Source organism: Ascaphus truei, chromosome 19 (assembly GCF_040206685.1).
Source record: "Ascaphus truei isolate aAscTru1 chromosome 19, aAscTru1.hap1, whole genome shotgun sequence".
NCBI classification, from domain to species: Eukaryota; Metazoa; Chordata; class Amphibia; order Anura; family Ascaphidae; genus Ascaphus; species Ascaphus truei.
In genome coordinates this window covers 10,773,278-10,796,574 of record NC_134501.1, presented here as the reverse complement: position 1 = coordinate 10,796,574, position 23,297 = coordinate 10,773,278, and the positions used below count along the sequence as shown (strand labels likewise).

General features: G+C 48.0%; 1 protein-coding gene across 3 annotated transcripts in view; it reads left to right on the top strand.

Moving 5' to 3' along the window:
- CCDC102A (coiled-coil domain containing 102A) overlaps positions 1-23,297 on the top strand; it is a 34,400-nt gene extending 11,103 nt beyond the window's left edge. For 2 of the 3 annotated variants that reach the window (XM_075576514.1, XM_075576515.1), the window contains exons 2-9: positions 2,157-3,103; positions 4,175-4,356; positions 6,282-6,390; positions 7,024-7,140; positions 7,413-7,622; positions 17,037-17,207; positions 18,366-18,469; positions 20,329-23,297. In XM_075576514.1, coding sequence (XP_075432629.1) covers positions 2,546-3,103; positions 4,175-4,356; positions 6,282-6,390; positions 7,024-7,140; positions 7,413-7,622; positions 17,037-17,207; positions 18,366-18,469; positions 20,329-20,452 — 1,575 coding nt within the window. In that variant the 5' untranslated portion in view covers positions 2,157-2,545 and the 3' untranslated portion in view covers positions 20,453-23,297. The remainder of the gene's footprint in view (positions 1-2,156; positions 3,104-4,174; positions 4,357-6,281; positions 6,391-7,023; positions 7,141-7,412; positions 7,623-17,036; positions 17,208-18,365; positions 18,470-20,328) is intronic. The other variant, XM_075576516.1, reaches the window with a different exon arrangement.

Genomic DNA, 23,297 nt, shown 5'->3' with positions numbered 1-23,297 from the left:
GTAATGTGCGGGGTTGCTGTAGGTAAATACAAAAACACACACAAACGAGCTGCCCTTGTGAGCCTACCAGCCCCGAAAATAGGGGCTTAAAATCAATACACCGCCCCCCCCCCCCCCCCATCCCCCAGCTGCCAGATACAAGACGGAGGACCAGGACTTAACTCAGTACTTGCAAGTGATTTCATGAGCAACCCCTTCCAGAGGCCTGCAGAACATCACTTAAACCCTTTGATGCTAAAGACCTGCAGAACATCACTTAAACCCTTTGATGCTAACGACCTGCAGAACACCTCTGACCCCTTTCACTGATAAAAATGACTTGTGGTGTCCCCCATCCCTGTCAGTGAACCCCGCAGAGCATCACTTAAAAAGATCCATGTAATAACATGGAAGACTAAGGCCGCGTTCATAGTGGATCCGACGTCGCTCGCGCCAAATCCACACCAATGGAGGCCAATGCGCGTGTCCAGCGTATGCGTGGCGAGAAAAACTGGTTTGCCTTTGCCGTGCGAGGGCCGGGGTCACGTGCGCGGGTCAACCAATGAGGGCGAACCGCTCACGTGACGTCACGGGGACACGCCTCCCCCCCGGCACGCCCACGCCATGCCCCCGTCGTGCAACCCTGCAGGACACAGATCTCGGCAAGTACAGGCGCGCGTGACGTCGCCAGTAGTATGTCCGAGGCCTAAGGCCACGGGCATGGTCAGCATGAGAGGCAGGAGTATGGACGCAGCCTAACATTGGATTTTAATAACATGAAAGCACTCAGGCTTACGACGCCATAACATTGTTAACAGTTGCTTCATAATTATGAAACCCTCCTTACCCGGCTTTAAAGGTAGTCACGTGATTAATTATGTACAATGGCAATGCTCAGCCTCTCAGGACTTTACAGGGTGCTGGGCGGGTGCTGGCTGCGCGTGGATAAAAGTATGCAGAAAAAGATGGGCGGCAGGAACGTTTATAAAACAGGAAAGGTGCTTTATTGAAAGCCGTCTGAAACACATCACAGGAATTGACATACGGTGTATGTCATGATAATGTCATGACATATGTATTTTAATCCATCTGGTGCTTCAGGGGTTAATGTGGGTACAGTTTGATTTTAAAAAACACAAAGAAATGTTTTATGGCCTGCTTGCACCTAGGCCAGGCCTGCTTGTCCCTTGGCCAGGCCTGCTTGCCCCTTGGCCAGGCCTGCTTGCCCCTTGGCCAGCTGCTTGCCCCTTGGCCAGGCCTGCTTGCCCCTTGGCCAAGCCTGCTTGCCCCTTGGCCAGGCCTGGTTGCCCTTTGGCCAGGCTTGCTTGCCCCTTGGCCAGGCCTGGTTGTCCCTTGACCAGGTCTGGTAGTAGGACTGTTAGAATCTAGAGATGTACGTAAATTATTGTTCTCCCGACACTAACGTAAACAGGACCCTGCGATGTAGCAGCGAAGCACAGAGGGGAAAACCCTTCCTCTGCAGGTGGGCGGGGCCTGTGTAAAACCCTTCCTCTGCAGGTGGGCGGGGCCTGTGTAAGGGGGCGGGGCCCTGAGATGCAGTAGGAAGCACAGCGGGGAAATCCCATCCTCTGCAGAGCCTCCATAGGTGGGCGGGGCCTCGGTCAGAGGGCGGGGCCTCGGTCAGAGGGCGGGGCCTCGGTCAGAGGGCGGGGCCTCGGTCAGAGGGCGGGGCCTCGGTCAGAGGGCGGGGCCTGTGTGGGGCTGGTGCTGCAGCCTGAGAGACAGACTGGGAAAGGTGAGGCAGGGGAAGGGGCGGGGCCTCATTCAGTGGGTGGGGCTGGAGTTGCAGCCTGAGAGACAGGCTGAGAAAGGTGAGAGGGAGGGGAAGGGTTAAATCACAGGGGTAAAAACAGACATGAAAAGGGAAGAAGACAGAAAAGAAGAGACAGAGAGAAAATGACATACAAGAGAGACATACATAACTTTTACAAGGCTTTTTCCTTGGAACATGTGCAATGGAGGCCATATTTGACAGACCCCACAGAAAAAAAAAGATTTTATGTCAATAGCTCGCTTAAAATAAGCACTGTTTTTTTGTTTTTGCATAATGAATTATGTGATTAAGCTAACATAATAAAAATAAAGGTACTTGCTAAAGTAAATGTATTTTGTTTTTGTGCAGTTGGGGCTTTAACCTCTGTACTCTTGTATTATAGGACTCATTAAGAGGCTGTGCGATTCCTCACAAGTTTGGTTCATCCCACAGAGGGAAGATATCAAGGGGAGATACATCACTGTGAAGAACACATATCGCAGAAAAGTGGACCTGTTGGTAGACAGACATTTTGGGGGGAAGTGAGACCAGGCCAGAGGTGGGAAGAGGCTGATTTGTGCGGTTTGGGATCAGTAACTAGGATCCTGGCACTGTCTGAGGGGGTGCACAGTCTCCAGTTTCTGGAGCCTGTCCCCCTCAGACATCTGTCATCCAACCTTGTAGTAAACCTCAGCCTAGTCATACCCCTCCTCCCACAACCTCCCTGACACCCATCGGCAAGAACGTTGCTTCGTATCTCACGTATCTCAGGTCCTTTCCTAGTAGCCCAATATGAGTCAGAGTAGTGGCCCAAGCCACCGGCTAGCAGACTCCCCTCTGCTGCTTCAAAGCACAGAGCTTCTCTGCAGCCTGGGAAGCTCTCAACCTGAGCGTATGCATCATCCAGACTCTCTGACTCCGTCACCCAAGAGTTTACCACCATCCCCAATCTCCCCGACACCCGTCCCTCTGCCATCTGGGGACTGGGAGAGTCGGGAAGAGCTGCGGCTGCGAGAGCTAGAGGAGGCAAGGGCACGGGCTGCTCAGATGGAGAAGACCATGCGCTGGTGGTCAGACTGTACGGCCAACTGGAGGGAGAAGTGGAGTAAAGTGCGAGCGGAGCGCAACAAGGCGAGGGAAGACGGGGTTCAGCTTAGGAGCCGGCTGGAGATCCTGAGCAAGGAGCTTAGCGCTCTGAAACGAGAGAGGCAGGAAACAGCCGGTGAGACCGAGCAGCTCCGTAGGGAACTAGAGAGACTTCAAGGAAATGCAAAAGAACAAGAGACCGGTGACCAGGACACAGAGGAGCCGGTGCGAGACGTGGGAACCGAAAGACCAACTAAGAATAAGGTCAGAAGCAATGGTGTAAAGGCTGATGGTGGGAACAAAAGATGGATGTAAAGTTGAGTGATTTGTTGGTGGGATGATTAATGGGCACACAGAAAAGCTCATGGCTGAAGGTAATATCTTGGGTTATGGATGAATGGAACAATGGAGGTTGACAGTACAAATGCTTTGGGCACATAAACTGTAGATAAGATACGGTATATTGTCATTGATAGATAATCAAGTTGCTGGAGGGATGAATGGATGGCCCCACTGATGGGCAATGGATGGACTGATGGATCAATGAAGGCTGAATGTACAATGCACTGGCCTGATACACAGAGGAAGTAATGGATGGAATGATGTTTTGAGGTTCATAGTATAGTAGATGGATGTGGTTGATCATCGTGCTGGAAAGATAGATGTAGTGAAGGATAAACCAAGCACATCTTAAAACGGCTTTGTTGACCGACATGGTGCACGGATTACATTGTATAATAGCAGGACGGGGTGGATGAGCGAAATGGTTAACATACACAATTGTGAAATTGTATAAAAGAGGAATACAAATAAGTGATTGTGAGTATAAAAGGGACAAAAAACCTCCACCGTACAAAGTACAGCTTAGAACACTTCTGAGCTTATTTACACGTCTCAAAAGGTCCCGAACCTGCCTTACCGCATGTTCACACAGCATACAGTGCTTCAACTGCAGCCAGGAATTCTGGGTAACAACATGCAAATTAGCACTTATAGGTCACTAGTTATTGCTTCGTATCCACTTTAACATGGGCCCTTTAAGCTTATTCCTGCTATTTTACACAGCTTTTACAACAAAGCTTGGGTTATAAAAGTGCATGGCCAGCAAACCTATTCACAAACCGCCGGTTCCCTCTTTGGGTCTCAGCAGGGTGTAATTGGTCACTGGTCACTGGCCTTGTATTGTGGAGCTGGTACACAAACAAGTTGTGGTGAGTAAAAAAAAAGTGACAACAGAGGAATGCAATACACTAAATGGGCAATGTTGACTTTATTGGTCACTGACATAAAACAGTAGTAAGAAATGGCGCCCCCATCACCCCCTTATTGTCCTAGGAACCCGACCTGGAGACTAATCTGCGGCCTGAGGTGTGGGAGCTGCAGGACGGGGGACCCGCCCGCAGCCCCCGGCCCCGTCACTGGGAGGATGTAAGCCCCAGTGAGGAGGATGCAACAAGAGTTACAGCGCTCAAACTGAGGCTGGATGAGAGCCAAAAGGTGCTGCTGAAGGAGAGGGAGTAAGTATCTACCAGGCAAAAACACACATTTTATGGCGAGCTCACTCAGCATATTCAGTGATATATATATTTATACATAGATCAGTGTTTCCCAACTGCAGTCCTCCGGGAACCCCAATAGGTCAGGTCTTAAGGATATCCCTGCTCCAGCACAGGTGGCGCAGTTAAAATGACTGAGCTGCTGATTGACCCACCTGTGCTGGAGCGGGGATATCCTTAAGACCTGACCTGTTGGGGTTCCCTGAGGACTGGCGTTGGGAAACACTGATATAGATAGTTGGATGTGTTTGTGTGTGTACTATATTATGCAAATGATGTAACATTTTATTTATTTTCTTTTTTTTTTTTGTGCTTTTGATTATTTGTTTACTATTTGTTCTGCAATAGGCAAATGAAGGCACTACAGACTATGATGCTTTTTTGAGTCTGTGGGGCTAACATGAATTTGTGTATACTTGTCAATGCTATACAGTCATTCTCTAATAATGAAAGGCACAAAGGGTATCTGTATAACCAATATTACCCTTGTCTGGGCATGTGAGAACATGGCAGGAACGTTTATTAGACCTACTCTGTGGATACATGTAATTTTCTTTTTAGTAAGTGCATTGCAGCAATGTATGCTTAGAGTTTAACACAAGATCCTGCATTATCACATCTTAAAAACCATTGTGTTTAGGTCAGCGCCTGCAGGGGAGAGCACCAGTGATATAGGCCCATATTTGCTAAGCTGGATGGTGTCTATTGGCAGAGAACCGCTTGGTAAATCTAGTCTTTGAGCAATGTTTCTTGACCCACTCCTGGGGGCTCTGCAGACAGGGTATGGTTTAAAGATGACCACCTAAACAAACATTTACATGTAAGATAAGGGCCAACTTGAGCGCTTGGTAATCCATTGCTTATTCCTATAATATGGTCTGGCTGGGGTGGCCATAGCAGAGGATCGAGAACCTCTGTTCTAGAGTGTCCAATCTTTGTTAACAAAGCTGCTGAGGGCTCTAAGCAGGTAATTCCGCTCATTCTGTGATGGGAATTATGTTCAGAAAAAAAGGCAATCACAAGCATGAAGGACTAATAAATATGATTAAATAAATTCAACAGCGGAATACCAGATGTAATAATAAGATCACAAGTGAGGAACACTTTTTGAGTCCCCTCAATTGTTGGAGACCTGTAAATAGTTAATAGGCTCCATAATGCGTCTTTCCTCGTTCTATTTAAAAGGACAAACTTTCCTAGGACCAAAGTGTACAAATGGCAGTGATATGTTTAGGGCAGTGCATCTGGGTGGCTTATGCCTTTTAACACCTTAAGTTCTTTGCAAACATGGGAAGCTAAGACTTGTTAGGGGGTCTGATTTCTTCTGCGTGCTCCCTTTATGTGTGATGTTACTGTGTGTTCAACAAGAGGTTGCACAGGCAAACCCCCCCCTCCCCCATTCTTCTCCTCCCCTTCCCTTTAGTGGCTGTCTGATAAGGACAGCATGGGATAAGGATGAAGAAAACATTTCATTGAAATACACCTCCCCCATCCCCTCCACTGAGCGAGACATAAAACACAGGGACACATAAAAAAACAAATGTTTGCTTTTAGCATGCTTACATTAGTTTAAGGAGGCAAATTAGATTGTTTAGAATGTTTATAAAAGGTTGTTTTTATTTTTTTTGGCCAGCTTGGCAGGACTGCACCTTTAACCTCCCACATCCTCTCCTGTGCCTGCATAAAGTAGAGAAATGGGGAACAAGCAGGATTTTGCAAAGCTGCCTTTGAAACAAGTGTTTGCTTGTGACAATCCCACAAAGTGCTGCTGCTCGGATCCCTTCCTGGGAGGTGCCGGCATTGCATTGCAGGACCCTGTGACGGAGCTGGGGATAGCTCCTTGGTTCCTTAATCCATGTTCCCACATGTTCTTTTCACTGCTTCAGGGATAAGATGCTGCTCAGCAAAGCCATTGAGAAGATGGAGGGTGAGCTCAGCCAGTGGAAGATGAAGTGTGAGGAGCTAAACAAGGCCAGACAGGAAGTGGTTAAACAGGTGAGTGAGGAAACAGGGAGACTAGGAGAGAGGTAAGTAAAGAGACTGCTGAAGGGGTGAGTAGGTACAAGTGGCATGGGATGAGCAGACAGGAGGGGTGTAATGGGAAGAGTAGGCCTGGGGGACAGACTTTCATGGGATAAGTAAGGGGTGCGCAAACTGGGGGGTGATTTTCCAGGGGGGGGCGCGGTGGTTACAGAGGCCCCGCGCGCTTCGCCGAGGGATCGCGCGAGGCCTCTGTAACTTCCCTTACCTTGTCTTCAGCGACACGTCGCCATGGCAATGTGACATCACGTGACCCCCGCAGCGTCATTTGACGCCGGGAGACAAGGTAAGGAGGTGGGCGCGAGCGGGGGGGGGGGGGGGGGGGGAACTCCTGGGATAAGTTTATAGGGGGAGTATCATAGGATGAGCAGGCTGGCAGGGTGTTCAGGTGTAAGCAAGTACAGGAGATTGTGTCATGGGATGAATAGCCAGTGCCGCATCATGGGATAAGATGGCGTGTGGAATGCTATGGGACGAACAGGTAGGGGGAGCATCATGGGATGAGCAGGAAGGGAATGGCGGGTAGAGGGTATGGTAGGTATCGCATGCTCTGTTGGTTGAGCCGTATGTAACTCCCTCACTTTTTAGCTCACCCTCCTGAGGGAGCGACACCAGGACGAGTTGGGTCGGATTTCTGAGGATCTGCAGGATGAGCTTGGAGTCCGGTCCAGTATGGACAAGAAGCTGGCAGAGCTCCGAGCAGAGGTACCGTGGGGAAAGGGTGAGGTCTTGTATCTCCTGTGCGTAATTACTAAATAATAAATTACATCTACAATACTTGTATATCAGAGGATCCATTATTCCTTTGTATTCATAGACTTACAAGTTCAGAAAGTCCTGACCAGAGGATCCATTAGAGGATTCAAGATTAGTGTTTGTGAAATGATTTGTGATCTTCTTGGATGGCTTGGTTCTGGCCACCTTGGCTGGGGGGCCAATAATATTCCTTTAACATTATGCTTAATAATGATGTATAGATGGAGGGTCTTCAGGCCGAGAATGCGGAGGAGTGGGGCCGCCGAGAACGACTGGAGACAGAGAAGCTGAGTCTGGAACGCGAGAACAAGAAGCTGCGGCTTCAGATTCAGGACCTGGAGGAGATTCTGACCCGCAAGAGGCGGCAGACGGCCAGTGCCCTTGATACCGACCTGAGGTCAATCCAGGCCGAACTCTTTGAGAAGAACAAGGTGAGATGGTTGTGTCCTAACTCTAACAATAAGCGGACACTTGGGTCAGCCAGCCATTGACTTGGCCCCTACAAGAACAGTCATGGAAACAATGCAGTGTATTAATAGAATATAGACATTGATAGAAGTTGTAGACCATTTGCTCTTTAAGAAGGCACAGATCAGATAGTTGGGTCCTAACCATAAGCAGATGCTTGCATGATCCAATCATAGACTCCGTCACCACATGGTAAGTTAGAAACGCAATAGAAAGTACTCATAGATCGGAAGTGGGAAACCTATTTTTCAATGTAGCCACAGGTGTGGCGAATGAGAAGTGAAAATCGCCCCTCCATGTAAAAATTGAGACATTAGGTTGCTCAATCGAACATTTAAAACACACACTGTTCATCTGCTTCCCTCACCTCAGCACTATCACCTGCTGCTGCGTCACTCACCTCAGCACTATCACCTGCTGCTGCGTCACTCACCTCAGCACTATCACCTGCTGCTGCGTCACTCACCTCAGCACTATCACCTGCTGCTGGTTCACTTTGTTGACTCGTTCAGAAAGCGGAAACCAGCACACGCTGTCAGGAAAAAGTTTATTTTACTATGGGAGCTGGCAAACTCAAATTCGCCACACTTTCATGGCCAATTCTCCACTTGTGGCGATTGGCGACCGGTTTGTCCACCTCGGTCATAGATCATAGAACATAAACATTGTTAGGATCAATTTCTCTGAAACTGAGAAAGTTGCTTCATAAACCATCTGTTCCATAGTAAAACCTTGTATAAAATCATCAGCCAAGAATCCTTCAGCAGAACAATGCAGCGTTTTCATAGAAACATAGATACTGACAGCCGGTTTGGACCATTAGACTCCTATTCTGCACTTTCTATCCCCATACTGTTCCCTTCTGGCAGGATAGAGAGATTTAAACGCCAAAAGACATTTGTGTCACAGAAAGTCTGAGACATTAGTGTATCTAAATGTGTTATTGATCTGTCTGCTCTCTGCTTCTGTAATGTCCCAGCGCTGGCCTCTAACTCAGTGATACAGAGTAAACAGCAGGCCGCAGGCGCAACGCGTTGTGCTGCTCCAGAAATAAAACCAGAAGGCAATAATAAGGAATTTTCTTCACACTAAATCTTATACTATATTAGTGAAAGCACTGTATGTTTGCCTGCCTGCATGCATGCCTGCTGCCTGCCTGGATGTCCGGTGTCCCTAGGGGAAATCTCATTGGTCCCTTGGCCCGCCCCCGCACACCTCTCATTGGCCTGAGGCGGAGTGACGGGCCAAAGGACACACAGGGACACACACACACACAGGGACACACACACACAGGGACACACACACACACAGGGACACACACACACACAGGGACACACACACACAGGGACACACACACACAGGGACACACACACGGACACACACACACACACACACACACGGGGCTCACAGTGTTAGCAGCACTATTATTAGCCCTTCAGCGCCCCCCCCCCCCCCACCCAGTGTCAGCGGCCGTGCGAGACCCCCCACTCTCCCCCCCCACACATATACATGCCCCCCCCCTCCCCGGCGGGGGAACAGCCAGTGGCCAGGCAGGCTGCCTCGCGGCGCCGAGTGCCCAAGATGGTGGCGCCCGGGACACAGCGGGGGAGCGGCCACAACACGCTGCCTCCCGCCTCAGATCCACGTGGGACCTGCCGGATGGGTGAGTGAGCGGCCTTCACCTCCCCTCCACCCCCCCTCCCCTCCAGTGTCAGTGTCTCCCCGATACCCCCCCCCCGGCGCCGCTACAGTCAGCGGGGGAGCGAGCGAGCGCCCGGGACACAGCGGGAGAGCGGCCACAACACGCTGCCTCCCGCCTCAGATCCACGTGGGACCTGCCGGACGGGTGAATGAGCGGCCTTCACCTCCCCTCACCCACACCTCACCCCCCATCACCTCCCCTCACCCCCTTTCACCTCCCCTCACTCCACTTCTCCCTTCCACCCCCCTTCACCTCCCCCCCTCCACCCCCCCTTCACCTCCCCTCCACCCCCCCCTTCACCACCTCCCCTCCACCCCCCCCCCTTCACCTCCCCTCCACCCCCTCCCTTCCACCCCCCCCCCCCCACCCCTTCCCACCGCCTCCCCCCACCCCTTCCCACCGCCTCCCCCCCTTCACACCGCCTCCCACCCCCCCTTCCCACCCCCCCTTCCCACCGCCTCCCCCCCCCTTCCCACCGCCTCCCCCCCCCTTCCCACCACCTCCCCCCCCCTTCCCACCACCTCCCCCCCTTCCCACCGCCTCCCACCCCCCTTCCCACCGCCTCCCACCCCCCGCCATCACACCGCCTCCCACCCCCCGCCTTCCCACCTCCTCCCACCCCCCGCCTTCCCACCGCCTCCCACCCCCCGCCTTCCCTCCGCCTCCCCCTTCCCACCTCCCCCCCTTCCCACCACCTCCCCCCCCCCTTCCCACCACCTCCCCCCCCCTTTCCACCACCTCCCCCCCTTCCCACCACCTACCCCCCTTCCCACCACCTCCACCCTCCCCCCCTTCCCATCACCTCCCCCCTCCTCCCCCTTCCCACCACCTTCCCCTTCCCACCACCTCCCCCCTTCTCTCCCTTTCCACCACCTTCCCCCTCCTCCTCCTTCCCACCACCTCCCCCCTTCTCCCCCTTCCCACCACCTCCCCCCTTCTCCCCCTTTCCACCACCTCCCCCCTCCTCCCCCTTCCCACCACTTCTCCCCTCCCCCCCGCTCCCCTTCCCCCCCCGCTCCCCTTCCCCCCCCCGCTCCCCTTCCCCCCCTCCGCTCCCCTTCCCCCCCCCGCTCCCCTTCCCCCCCTCCGCTCCCCTTCCCCCCCCCTCCGCTCCCCTTTCCACCCCCCCTCCGCTCCCCTTTCCACCCCCCCTCCGCTCCCCTCTCCACCCCCCCCTCCGCTCCCCTTTCCACCCCCCCCTCCGCTCCTCTTCCCCCCCCTCCACCTCTTTTTCCCCTTTCCCCTCCCACCCCCTCCCACACTTCCACCCCCTCCTCTAACCCTTCCCCCCCCTCCTCTAACCCTTCCCCCCCCTCCTCTAACCCTTCCCCCCCTCCTCTAACCCTTCCCCCCCCTCCTCTAACCCTTCCCCCCCTCCTCTAACCCTTCCCCCCCCTCCTCTAACCCTTCCCCCCCCTCCTCTAACCCTTCCCCCCCCCTCCTCTAACCCTTCCCCCCCCTCCTCTAACCCTTCCCCCCCTCCTCTAACCCTTCCCCCCCTCCTCTAACCCTTCCCCCCCTCCTCTAACCCTTCCCCCCTCCTCTAACCCTTCCCCCCCTCCTCTAACCCTTCCCCCCCCTCCTCTAACCCTTCCCCCCCTCCTCTAACCCTTCCCCCCCTCCTCTAACCCTTCCCCCCCTCCTCTAACCCTTCCCCCCCTCCTCTAACCCTTCCCCCCCTCCTCCACCCCTTGCCCCCCTCCTCCACCCCTTGCCCCCCTCCTCCACCCCTTGCCCCCCTCCTCCACCCCTTGCCCCCCTCCTCCACCCCTTGCCCCCCTCCTCCCCTTCCCGCCGCCCTTCGCCTTCATGCCCGCCTTACCGCCTCCCCACCCCGCCTCTGCCTTTCACCCGCCCTTACTCCGGCCGCCTCTGCCTTTCACCCACCGCCTCACAGCCGCTGCACGCACTCAACAGACACCCGCCACACTCGACACATACCTGCCGCCACACACACCTGCTGCCTCCCGCCCCTACGCACCGACATCACTGACCCACCGCCTCACACCCTAGCAGGACCCCCCACTCACAGACAGCACTCACAACCCTCGCGCCAGCCGCCGCCGCCTCACACCCTTGCAGGACCCCCACTCACAGACAGCACTCACAACCCACGCGCCACCCGCCGCCTCACACCCTAGCAGGACCCCCACTCACAGACAGCACTCACAACCCACGCACCACCCGCCGCCTCACACCCTAGCAGGACCCCCACTCGCACACAGCACTCACAACCCACGCGCCACCCGCCGCCTCACACCCTAGCAGGACACACGACTCAGATTTTTACATCACTTATGGCACCAAAATATACATTGTACTGTGGTGTGGTTACAATAAACCATTTTTATACAACATCGTATTACATTTTCTTCCATCTTTCTTTTCAATATTATTATCCAACCTTTACAACAAACAGTCACCTATTGTTCCACGATTTATAAATAATACTACCTATTACGCATTTACATCCCGGGCAACGCCGGGTCTCTCAGCTAGTAAGGTATAAAAAGTTAATCCTCTCACAGTCTCGCAGGCCCACAGAGAACAAAGGGTGAAAGGAAACAAGTGGAATCCGATCATGATCGATAAATACATAAACGGAGCGCGCGGAGAATGGATCCCAACACAATGCCCCAACCCAGGAAAATGTAGCTCCTAAAAATAGAGGGAAGAGAAACCAGAAAATGTACATTAACAACACGGCCATAATTCATATAAGCCTTAAAGCCATTTATTTGGTGATGCCATTCCTGTCTTCTGCAGGGACCCAGGGATCAAACCTACTGTTCTCCACCATAGGTCATCTAGTCCTTAAAAATGTAGTTCCACCCCAAATCCTCACTGAGCTAAACACAACATATAAAAGGGAAATGTATTTATTTGATTTGTATGTCATTTCCCAGAATGCCCTGCTGCAGTGGAAGCACTGTATGTTAGGAGATGATGGGGGAAGGCAGGGGTGCAGGCCTGTCTCAGACATACGAATGAGCTCACAACTCATTCATTTGCTGTACGCTGTACGGTGAAAGGTTTTTGGTACTTTTTTTTTTACCCCCCATAACTTCTTTAAGGTGGGGTTGAAACATATCCCAGCTTCAAATTGCAAAGCCAAGTTAACCAGGCTCACACTGATGAGACCAAAAAGGGCCAAATAGCTGTCTGTGAGTAGGTTTACTGGCTTTGCACTTCTGTAACCCGGGCTGTGCTGAAAAGCTGTGTAACGTAGCAGACATAAGCTTACAGGGGTCCATGTCAAAATGGAATTGCAGCAAAACTGTGTTCTCATTTGCATGTTATTTCCCAGACTCCCTTGCAGCAGTGGAAGCACTGTATGTTAGGCGATAATGCTGAAGGGCAGGGTTGCAGACTTGTCTAAGACATGTGAATGTGCTCACAAGGGATATTTTAATTTGCTTTATTTATTTCAAATTTTTTCTAAGACGCTTCTCACCAAGAAACTCAATGCTAGCGTGCGTAGTTGAATGGTCAATTGCAAATACTACCTTTCTTGTCACACGTATTAAGTGGGGCTATGCCAAAATGACCCCTTCTGATGACACGGAAACAGTTAGCGATCCATTCACTTGAAGGCGTCTTATGACAAGGAACCGCTTAGTAAACACGGACCTCATGTTTTAGGAGGAAAATCTATTGACGTTTTTAAGAATTGCCACTGTGCTTGCTGTTTTCTTTCCCAGAATTCCCTCCTTGTTTCGCTCTTCCTACCAATTGAGGTCAGTGACCTCATCAGACCGGAAGTAAAGGTTTAGCCGCCATGTCGCTCTATCCCAAGCAGCAGTGGGAATTTTCAGAAGCAGCAGAGGGCCTTTGAAAGGTCAAATTAAGTTTAATAGGGGATTGCATGGATGTCCAGTGGATGCCCTTTCAATGGAAATACTGTACGAACATTTCTGAGTAGAGTCGATTGCACAGTTAAAGGATTTTAAATGATATATCTAATATACGTCCGTGTTACAGTCTCTTTCTTGTTTTGTTATATGCATTTGATAGCCTTATAAACCAATCCTTATCTTATATCCATTATGCAGTTTATTTTTATGATGAAGCACTCCAGAGAAATCTGCTCGTAATTTTTAATGACGGTTAAATGCCTCTATGACTAAATGTTTAATGCTTAAAAAAATATGTTGTTTAAAAAAACAAAAAAAAAAAACATGTATATTAAATAATCAGAGCCTATTTTGCATTCTGCCAGAACTTCCCTGGGTTCTCTATCTTGTGATGGGCCACACAGAGAATTATACCTGCACAGGTCCTAAATCAATAGACAGAGCTACTGTATTTCCTGCACCAAGCAAAACATAACTCCTAAAAATAGAGGTTCAAGGGAAGCAGTAAAGTCTACATTAACAATATAGCCATTAAACCATAAATTCATCTGGCCCATAAACCATTCATTCATGTAATGCTATTCCAACCACTACAGACCACGCCTCCCATTCATGCCCTTAGGATATGGAGCCCTGATGCTATGTATCCAGTCCCGGCGACGTGCAGATGTATCAGGCTTCGTGGCTTCATTTTCTTCTCTGGAGGGATATGTTATAGTGTTCTGCATTATTGCTGCCATTGCATCCTATGGAAACTCTGTGATATCCTGCGTTATAATGGGACATGTTGTGTTATACAGTATGATGGGACTCCATGTCACACACTAAAAAAGGTGGGGCATGTTTTTAGAAAGGAAAGGTATACAGGGATACACCAAATAAGTAAACATGGGAAGGATGTTCAACCAGGGAGAAATCTGATTGCCGTTGAATTAACTTTTTTCCCCTTGTGAGACATCAACAAATAATGTTTCACTAGGGTTTTTCCTCTGGATCAATATACTGTCAATATCTGTCGTCTAAATCTAAAGCTGCAGACCAAGAATTATCCTACTTTTTTGTTTTTTTTAATAAATCCGTTCTGTACTATGAGAAAATACTTGTAGCATATAAAAAAAACAACAACTCTGAATTACATTTTTTATGTATTGTAATGTAACAAGCATTTTTTTGTTTCTATAGCACCCATTTACAAAGTCACACCCCCTTCCTCTTCTGAAACAGGCCCTGGCACACCCCTTTTTGAGCCCTGCCCTCTCTAGCAGTGCACCAATTGTATCTAGTGACTGCCGGGTCACATCATCTTCCCCACAGAACTTTGCATCTTTGGTCCTCTTCTGCTGCACTGACAGCCATTTAGTGAACCCCCGGCCCGAGTCTCCCCCGATCGACCGGCAACTTAGCTAATTACTTGTCATTGTGCGTATTGTATTGCTGCACATATTAAAGGGAAAGTATTTTTTTTATTAAAGGGCACCTTGGACAGCTGCTTTAAAAGGTACGCTGAAATCATGTATAGAATAAAGTGACCGTTATAAAAAATGTGATTTTAAACATAAATTCTGATATTTGCTAAGCAGAGCTATTCCAGAAGACCCCTTCTAGTGCTGGCAGATGGTTTGCAGCCTATTCAAGTGAATAAGCCGTAAGGTGTCTTCTCGCATAAGTTGAGGCCTAAGTTTGGGCCTTAACGAGGCATGCTAGATTTATACTTTAAAGACACCTCATGGGCATAAATAATAGGTCTGGGTGACTTCTGTAGAATTGTTAAACATTCTTATTATTTTTATGCTGGGTTTGCTTCCTAAAAAGTATTACGCTAAAAATGGAAGTGATTTTTCGGGGCTGTTTAGCGAGTCTCCATTGAAGTCCGTGGAGGTTATTCACGAAATGACCAACAGGGAACACGGAAACTTGAATGAATAACCTCCGATGAGTAATAATTCCAGAGCCGACCAGCCCCAGGCAAAACGCAGCAATTACCCACATGCATCATACTCACAGCCACGGTAATTGCAATTATTATTGTGTACAAAGACTAATATTGTAATTACTGCGTTTTTGCCGTGCTGTGCCCTGCTTTGAAATGATTAGTCACATGGGGCCTATTTATTACACTACGGAAAAGGCATTGTGGTGTCTCGCCGTATTCATGAACCGGTTTTCCCGTGTGTTCCACGCGTGCGATTTTTGCCAAATGCAGGCAATCCCAGAAATATGAAATATTCACATGCCGTTCATTAACCTTTCGCTGGCAGAGAGGCCCTGCGACGCCTTGCTGTCCGCCTCCCTGGCAGTGACAGGGTTACAGTTGGGAAACGTTCGCCCAGGAATCTCGCAGGAGAGATTGGAAATGGGAGAGAGGCGGCGTTTGTTCTGCATAGGTGATTCCTAATGAAAACGGCAAAAAAACGCGGATGTTTTAACGCGTCGAATTTCATTCTGTTTTTTTGGGTCCGAAAATGCACTTCTGGGAGACGGTGGTTTGCATGTGTTTTATTTAAACAAAAACAAAAAAATTAAAGTTCTTGCATTTTTAGCATAAACTCTACAGCTTTAGGATAGTAGTCATTGACAGTGTTCGACAAACCTATACATTTGCTCGCCCCGGGCGAGTGGATTTAACCCCCGGGCGAGTAAATATTGGCCCAAGCAGCACACGTTTGGTACTAGGTGGCGAGTAGATTTTTTTGTGTGGCGAGTAGATTTTTTGGTGATTTGTCAACCACTGGTCATTGACACGCAGTGATGTAGAGATGATTGTATTTGCCTTATATATATTGTAGTGTGCCGTGGGATAACTATTTCTTGATCTGGTGTTGCATTGAAGTTTTTGGGAGGTTAAAATGAAGCTCTCCCTAGAGCCCTGCCATGGTAACCTCAGCAGCTACATATTAAGAAAATCATGCTTTTTAACACATTTTTTGTTTATTTTTTTAAAGAGGAAGATATGCTCATGGGGCAAGATATTAACATGATGTGAGGTAAACTTGTATAGTCTTCTTTGGGAGTGATTGCGGCTTTAAATCAGTAAATAATAATGTGACGTTACCTAAAACAGGAGCAACCACTTTTACCGAGTTACCATCTGATTCATTGAGCTAAATATAATAGCCGTAACCAGACCTCATTAGACAGGGATTAATACTGTGTTATTTCAATAGTTTCTACTACCATGCAGTAACCAAGGTTAATATCATATTAAATAAGACATCTCAGCCCTAATTTCTCGCTATGCACCATCCCGACTCTTGCGTTCTGCTCAAGGATGTCTTCTCTCTACCCCCTTTGTATCTAAAGCCCGCTCTCACCTTAAACCTTTCTCACTGACTGCCCCACACCTCTGGAATGCCCTTCCCCTCGATACCCGACTAGCACCCTCTCTCTCCACCTTTAAGACCCACCTTAAGACACACTTGCTTAAAGAAGCATATGAGTAGCTCCGTGGCTAATAATATACACCTGATACATAAAGCTTGGCCCCCTGCAGACGCACTTACCAGAACACCCTCCTACTGTCTCTGTGCGTTCCTCCTACATACCAATTAGATTGTAAGCTCTTCGGAGCAGGGACTCCTCTTCCGAAATGTTACTTTTATGTCTAAAGCACTTATTCCCATGACCTGTTATTTGTATTATTTGTTATGTATATGATTATCACGTGTATTACTGCTGTGAAGCGCTGTGTACACTAATGGCGCTATATAAATAAAGGCATGCATACATACATAAGGTAGAGGTGCTTAGTGAATATGGGCCCTTTCAGTAAAATGTACGTTGCTTCCCCTGGAGGATGTAATCGCGCCGCTTTGTGACCACAGGAGCTGTCTGACCTACGTCACAATCACACCAAGCTGAAGAAGCAGCACCACGAGAGGAGCGGGGAGCTAACGCACGCCAACCGGCGCATGGAGCAGCTGGAGAGCGAGGTGAAGAAGCTCCGGCTGCGGGTGGAGGAGCTGAAGAAAGAGCTGGCCCAGGCGGAGGATGAGGTAACGAGTACGGGAGAGGGAAGAGGAGACTATTTGCTATCCCCTCCGCTGCCAGAGCCACCCGCTCCTAGCCCCTCTGGAAGGGTCTGATACAGAGCTAGTGTAGCACAATATGTATCAAACATGATGTTGGTTTGCATCAGGTTTTTGCCCATATTACCGAGCAGTATTCTGCCATAACACATCTTCTGCCCCCGGAAGACCCCTTACAGCCCATTGGAAGGAGTGGCTCAGTGAGTAAATACACTGACTGGCACGGAGTGTGAAGCAGGGGAGCCTGGTTCAATTCCCGGTGTCGGCTCCTTGTGACCTTGGGCAAGTCACCTTATCTCCCTGTGTCTCAAGCACCAAAAACATAGATTGTAAGCTCCACGGGTCAGGGACCTGTGCCTGCAAAATGTCTCTACAAAGCGCTACGTAAAACTAGTAGCTCTAAACAAGAACTTATTGTTATTATTATAGACTTAAATCAGGTGTATGGCGTTTTGCAGCACCGAAAGGTGTTGTATAGTAGAAGATAGATGGGCCCTTGTGCTTTGGTAAATATGGGGTTTTCTGTCATTTAAATGCTGCTGATACAAGAGGTTCTGGGGTAGTATTCTTAGTTGGTGCTCTAATTTTTAGGCTTTCCCAATACACATTCAAGGTTGTTTTCTTGTGAAGCATGTTTCTGGGTTTTGGCTCTGTTCGACCACTTGCCTTGTGTTTCATTCCTGAATCAGCATCTAGTTCTGCTAAGGATTCTGGGCTGATTTTCTGATGAAGCCCAGGGTTCTAGTTTAAGGTTCTACCTTTGGAATCTTGAGATACATCACATTGGGTTCTTGTTCTGACACATTAGTGTTCTTGATTTAGGTTTCCGTAATGCAGCATGTTCTAGATGTTCTTTCTGGTTCTCAATATTTCTGGTTTGGTATTCTTGTTTTGGCACGTAGTCTGGATGTTCTGATGATGCAAAGGGTTCTAGTTTGAAGCTCCAGCTTTGGGATCATAGTCCTGGTGTCACGGGCTCTTGTTCTTTCTTCGAGTTTTCTGATTCTACTTTCCTCTGTACAGCAGTTCTAGGTTCAGTTTCATGTCCAGGTTTAGAACTGTGCTGCTACATAGGGCTTTAGGTTGGTATCTTCTGTCTGTCAGACCCCTGTGTGTGTTTTCCAGTTGGACGAGGCACAGAACCAGACCCGGAAGTTGCAGCGGTCACTGGATGAGCAGACAGAGCTGAATGAAAACCTTCAGGTCCAACTTGAGCACTTACAGTCAAGGTAATAATGGCGGTTCCATGGAATGGAAGCAAGGCCCATGTTATAGAGAGGGCAGAGTCTGTTTAAAGGCATGGCTGTGACAATAGAGAGGACGCACCTGACTGTGACACTGCTTTGACTTCCCTCTCTTAGGCCGCGTACATAGTGTAAGCGTGCACGCGAGTGTTCGCGCGGCGTCCCGCTCGCCTTTAGCAGGAGAGGTTTCTGTCCTGCAGGAAGAGGCGTGTCAGGGGGCGCGGCCGTGACGTCACGGAGCTGGTTCGCCCTCATTGGGCGAACCGCTCACGTGACCCGGCCGTCGTGCGCGGCAAAGACAAACGAGTTTGTCTCGGCGTGCAGTATGCACATGCGCATTGCCCTCCATTGGTTCGCGTTTGGTGCAAGCGACGTCGTTAGCGCCGTCGCAACCACTATGGGCGCAGCCTTAGTTTTCTTTATTATTGAACATCAGACCTTTACACTATGTATCCTTAGGGACAAAGCCCTGAGGGAATCAATATGATTGAAACCATGGTCTCTTAGACCAGGGGTGCGCAAAGTTTTTGGGGTGCACCCCCCTGCCTGGGAGCCCCAGCGTTCGTGCCCCCCCACTTCGCTTACAATCCGGTGTCAAATGACGCATGTTGCCATGGCGATGTGTCGCCGAGACCCGTCTGGCGGCAGGTAAGGGACGTTACAGAGGCCTCACGCCTCCCCCAGCATTTAATTGAAATGCTTTGGAGAAGGGCGCGGGGCGTCTGTAACCGCCGCGCTGTTAATACTGCTGATGTACTTGGACATTTCATATCCCCCCCCCCCTTATTCTGTTATTGGTGTGGCCCTTTTCCAGTTTCTAACCTGTTCACGGCCAGAGGCCCCCATAATGTATTAAAGGGTATTATATTCCATTACTGTCGGTCACTAAACGTGTGAGTTTATGCGCAGTACAATTCTATTCTATCACATGTATGTATCACTTGATTCAGTTGGTTAATAGTGCTTTATTAGATGTGCTGACGGGGGGACGTCACGCGATCAACATTGTATATTATTATTGTGGATTATATTATAATGCATCGTATTAGCTCATATTATTTACATTATGTTGCTGGACTCATTGCCACCGTGCAGATTAATAATGGCATGTTAACATATTCTGCTGTGCAGTACAAAGGGACATTAAAAACAACGACATAAATATATCAGAATAATAGTTAATGACACACTGCATAATGTTAAGTGTCAGTTTGATGTATAGTGCCCAGAGAGAACCCACTAACCAAACACATTTTATGCCTTTTCACTGAAGCACTTACTGTACAGTTACTCACTGTGTCTGTGTTCTGCTCTTTATATCATTTCATTTGTAAGAGCTACATGTCGGGCTTCTTCCTCCTAGGATTACACGTTTTATGCTTTCATCAATGTGCCGGATAAAATGTCTCTGCTTTTTTCCATCCTCTGAATTTGTGCAAAGGCATTGTATAAAAATTAAAAAAAATCAGAATATGAATAATTAAAATATTAATATTTTCTAACCATATGAATAATATTTTTCTATATGTTGTATTACTGTTTTTTTAATTGCTTACCATTTGTAACGTTGCTTCTCCGTTCTTCCCAATTATCTCCCCACCCCCGTGTCTCTTTCCTGGATTTACAGATGACGCGTCGCCTCGTAATTATCTTTATTATTTCTGAGCGCACATCAAATATCCATTAAGTCTGTGCAATTAATACCGCTTTCCCCATCAGTGACTCACTCCCCCGTTCAGCATGCACTTAGGCGGGGAGGATTCTGGGAAGTGTGTCTCTGTAAACCGCACTGGGGCAGAGAGATAGATAGCTTGTGCTTCCTAACTCCTAACACTTTCTTGCAGGCTGCGACGACAGCAGAATCCTCCTCTGTTCGGGAAGCTGCGCAGTTCACGATTCGGAAACGACGATGCCGGGGAAATAGGAAGTGACCCAGATGAGGATGATTTGCAAATCCAAGTCCCGTAGGGGCAGGCCCTATAGGAAGCAATGTGTGGGGTCTTAGCCACTGCTCTGAAATAGAAGGGTTCCTTTAAGGGTGTAATCCTATCTGTATGGGATTTTGACATAGGGGAACCATTCTGAGCCTCGCTATTAAGGGGGATGTGTGTCAAGTGTCGCAAACTGGACCATTGCTCGAAAAAACAGGTGCGGATTGTGTCATTGTGACTGTGTCACTTTGCTTTCCCACGCGGCATTCCTGCCTGGGTTTCTTTTTGGTGTTTTTTTTTTTTTACCCTAGGTGGGAAGCTGAGGGTCTTCGGAACAGTGTTAATTTCAGCTCCGGGGACCTGACCGGGGTTAGCAAGCTCGGAATCGTTTTTTGATTAACGGATGCAACAAAAATGTAGAATTTCACTAATAAATTGCAAGTTAATTTGGGAGGAGCGCAGGGTCTTTTTTTATGTGTTTTCCATAAATGTATGGCCCAATTATTTCCCCCAGCAGCATATTCCATAAAGATATCGAAGCATATAGTGTCACTGATACATTCCGTTATAGGGGTGGGTTTCAGCTCACCTAATTCTGTTTTGATTTTATATACTTAACCTGAAGAAGATAGAACTCTCGAAAGCTTGTCCTATGACATAAATTGTTAGTCCAAATAAAAAAGGTATCACCTAATACTGAAGAACTCATTTATTCTGCACTACTGTGTGTATATATATATATATATATATATAATTAGTGCAGCGTCATTTGACTCCGCGTTGTCATGGTGACGCGTCGCCAGAAGCCGCTGGAGAGATGCTAAGAGCCATATAGAGGCCTTGCGTGCTCCCCCGGCATTTTATTTATATCATGTGGGGAAGAGCGCGCCCTTCCCCCCCCCCCCCAAGAAAATGTCATTCCCCCCCAGTTTACGTACCCCTGTCTTAACTTATAAGGGAGCTTTCGTTTGAAAAATGCACTTTGTGCCACTAATTTCATACTAGTTGCTTGGGCCACACATTGGTCGAAGTGAGATTGTACTTGGGGACAGGTACCACGTCTATCTTTCACAACCTTAGAGTATCACTACGGTACCTTTTTACTGATATATATACAGTATATATATATATATATCTTTGTAAAATATGTTTGATATAACTTATCCCAATGTTAAATACATTTTTACAGTAATGTGCAGTAACATTACTTTTTTTTAAGCCAATTCAGCTAACTATGCCCAGGACATACTTGAAAACGAGAGGTAACTCTCAATGTATTACTTCCTGGTAAAACATTATATAAATAAAATAAATAAATACTGTCTATAAACACTATACAGTACACACTATACACACATTGTAAATTTGACCGCTTATAACGCATGTCTTCTGTCGGGAGAAATTTTGGATCCCAGCGCCGACAGGAGGAAGGTGTGTGGCACCCCCCAAAGGGGTGAGGCCCAAAGCAACCACCTTGCCCTAAGGCCGGCAGGATAACGTTTCTGTCGTCTAAATGTAACATAGTTGAACTTTATGAACATATCTTTTTTTTTCAACATGTAACTATGTAACTATCAAACTATGCAACTATGTAACTTGCTCCAAAACAGGGAGCAAAAATGTGTACACAATCTGTGTCCATTTGTGCCCGCGGCAGATCTATATCTCTTGTTTCTTTCATTTCAGCAAGAGCTGAGGTTAATGTCACCGCAGACCTGCGGGGATTTTGTTTGGCGATACAGTATAATGTACTCGTAGATGCAAGTTTTGATGCTTTCCATTATAACATGGTGCTGAAGTCTCTCCTCCCCTAACTCTGCCAAAAACCGCTCCTCAAAATGCTCACGCGCGCTAGTGAGCAAAGCACGTTGATACAATGACACAAAAATGACGCCGTTTGCACCAGTTTTTGCAGCAAACACAGTTTGTGACACACTACAAATCATATCGCCCTTTATGCTTTTAAAACCAGGACCGTGTCTGACTGTCCCAATAATCTGGAGTATTTCTACGAGTGCCTTTTTTTATTCTATGCTCAGAAAGAGCGGTGTATTTTTTTGCAAGGGGTATATTATATTTTTATATCTATAAATATGTAAAGTTTTTGTATGGTTCTTATAACAGTATTCATCATTTGTATCATTATATAGAGGGATTAGAAGGTAAATGTAATCCAGAATTTGAAGGCATGCTGTGCTTTTGAAAACGTGGACTTGGAATGTAATACAATGTGTGTGTATGTATGTATATATATATATATATATATATGTATGTATGTATGTATGTATGTATGTATGTATGTATGTATGTATGTATGTATGTATATAATGGAAATATTACTGTATGTTCATTTGCATGTCTTAGACAGGTCTGCCACCCTGCCTTTCACCATTATCACCCAGCACACAGCACTTCCACTGCAGCAAGGGATTCTGGGATTTATATATATCATCATCATCATCCCTTGCGATCCACTCCTGGATAAAAGCCTCCCCAATGATCTCCCAGGTTCTGCAGTTGCAGCCTCTAATATTCACGTTGCTGCAATACATTTTCTGATTTCATCTTCCCATATTGCTTTTGGTCGTCACCTTGGACTTTTAATCTCTCTTGGATTCCAGTTGAGTGCTATCTTTGTCTAACGATGGTCATTTCATGTTACGATATGTCTTGCCCACTGCCGCAGAATTTTGTGTGGTTTCAAAACCGTTCGTTATATTTCTTCTCTCCTTGGGTAACACCCAGCATGCATCTCACCATACTTCTTTGCATTGTCTGAAGCTTGTGAATTATCTTTGCTTTCCAAGTTACACACATACACACACACACCATTGTTATACAAAATGAAATGTACAAAAAATATATGTTTGACATATCCATTT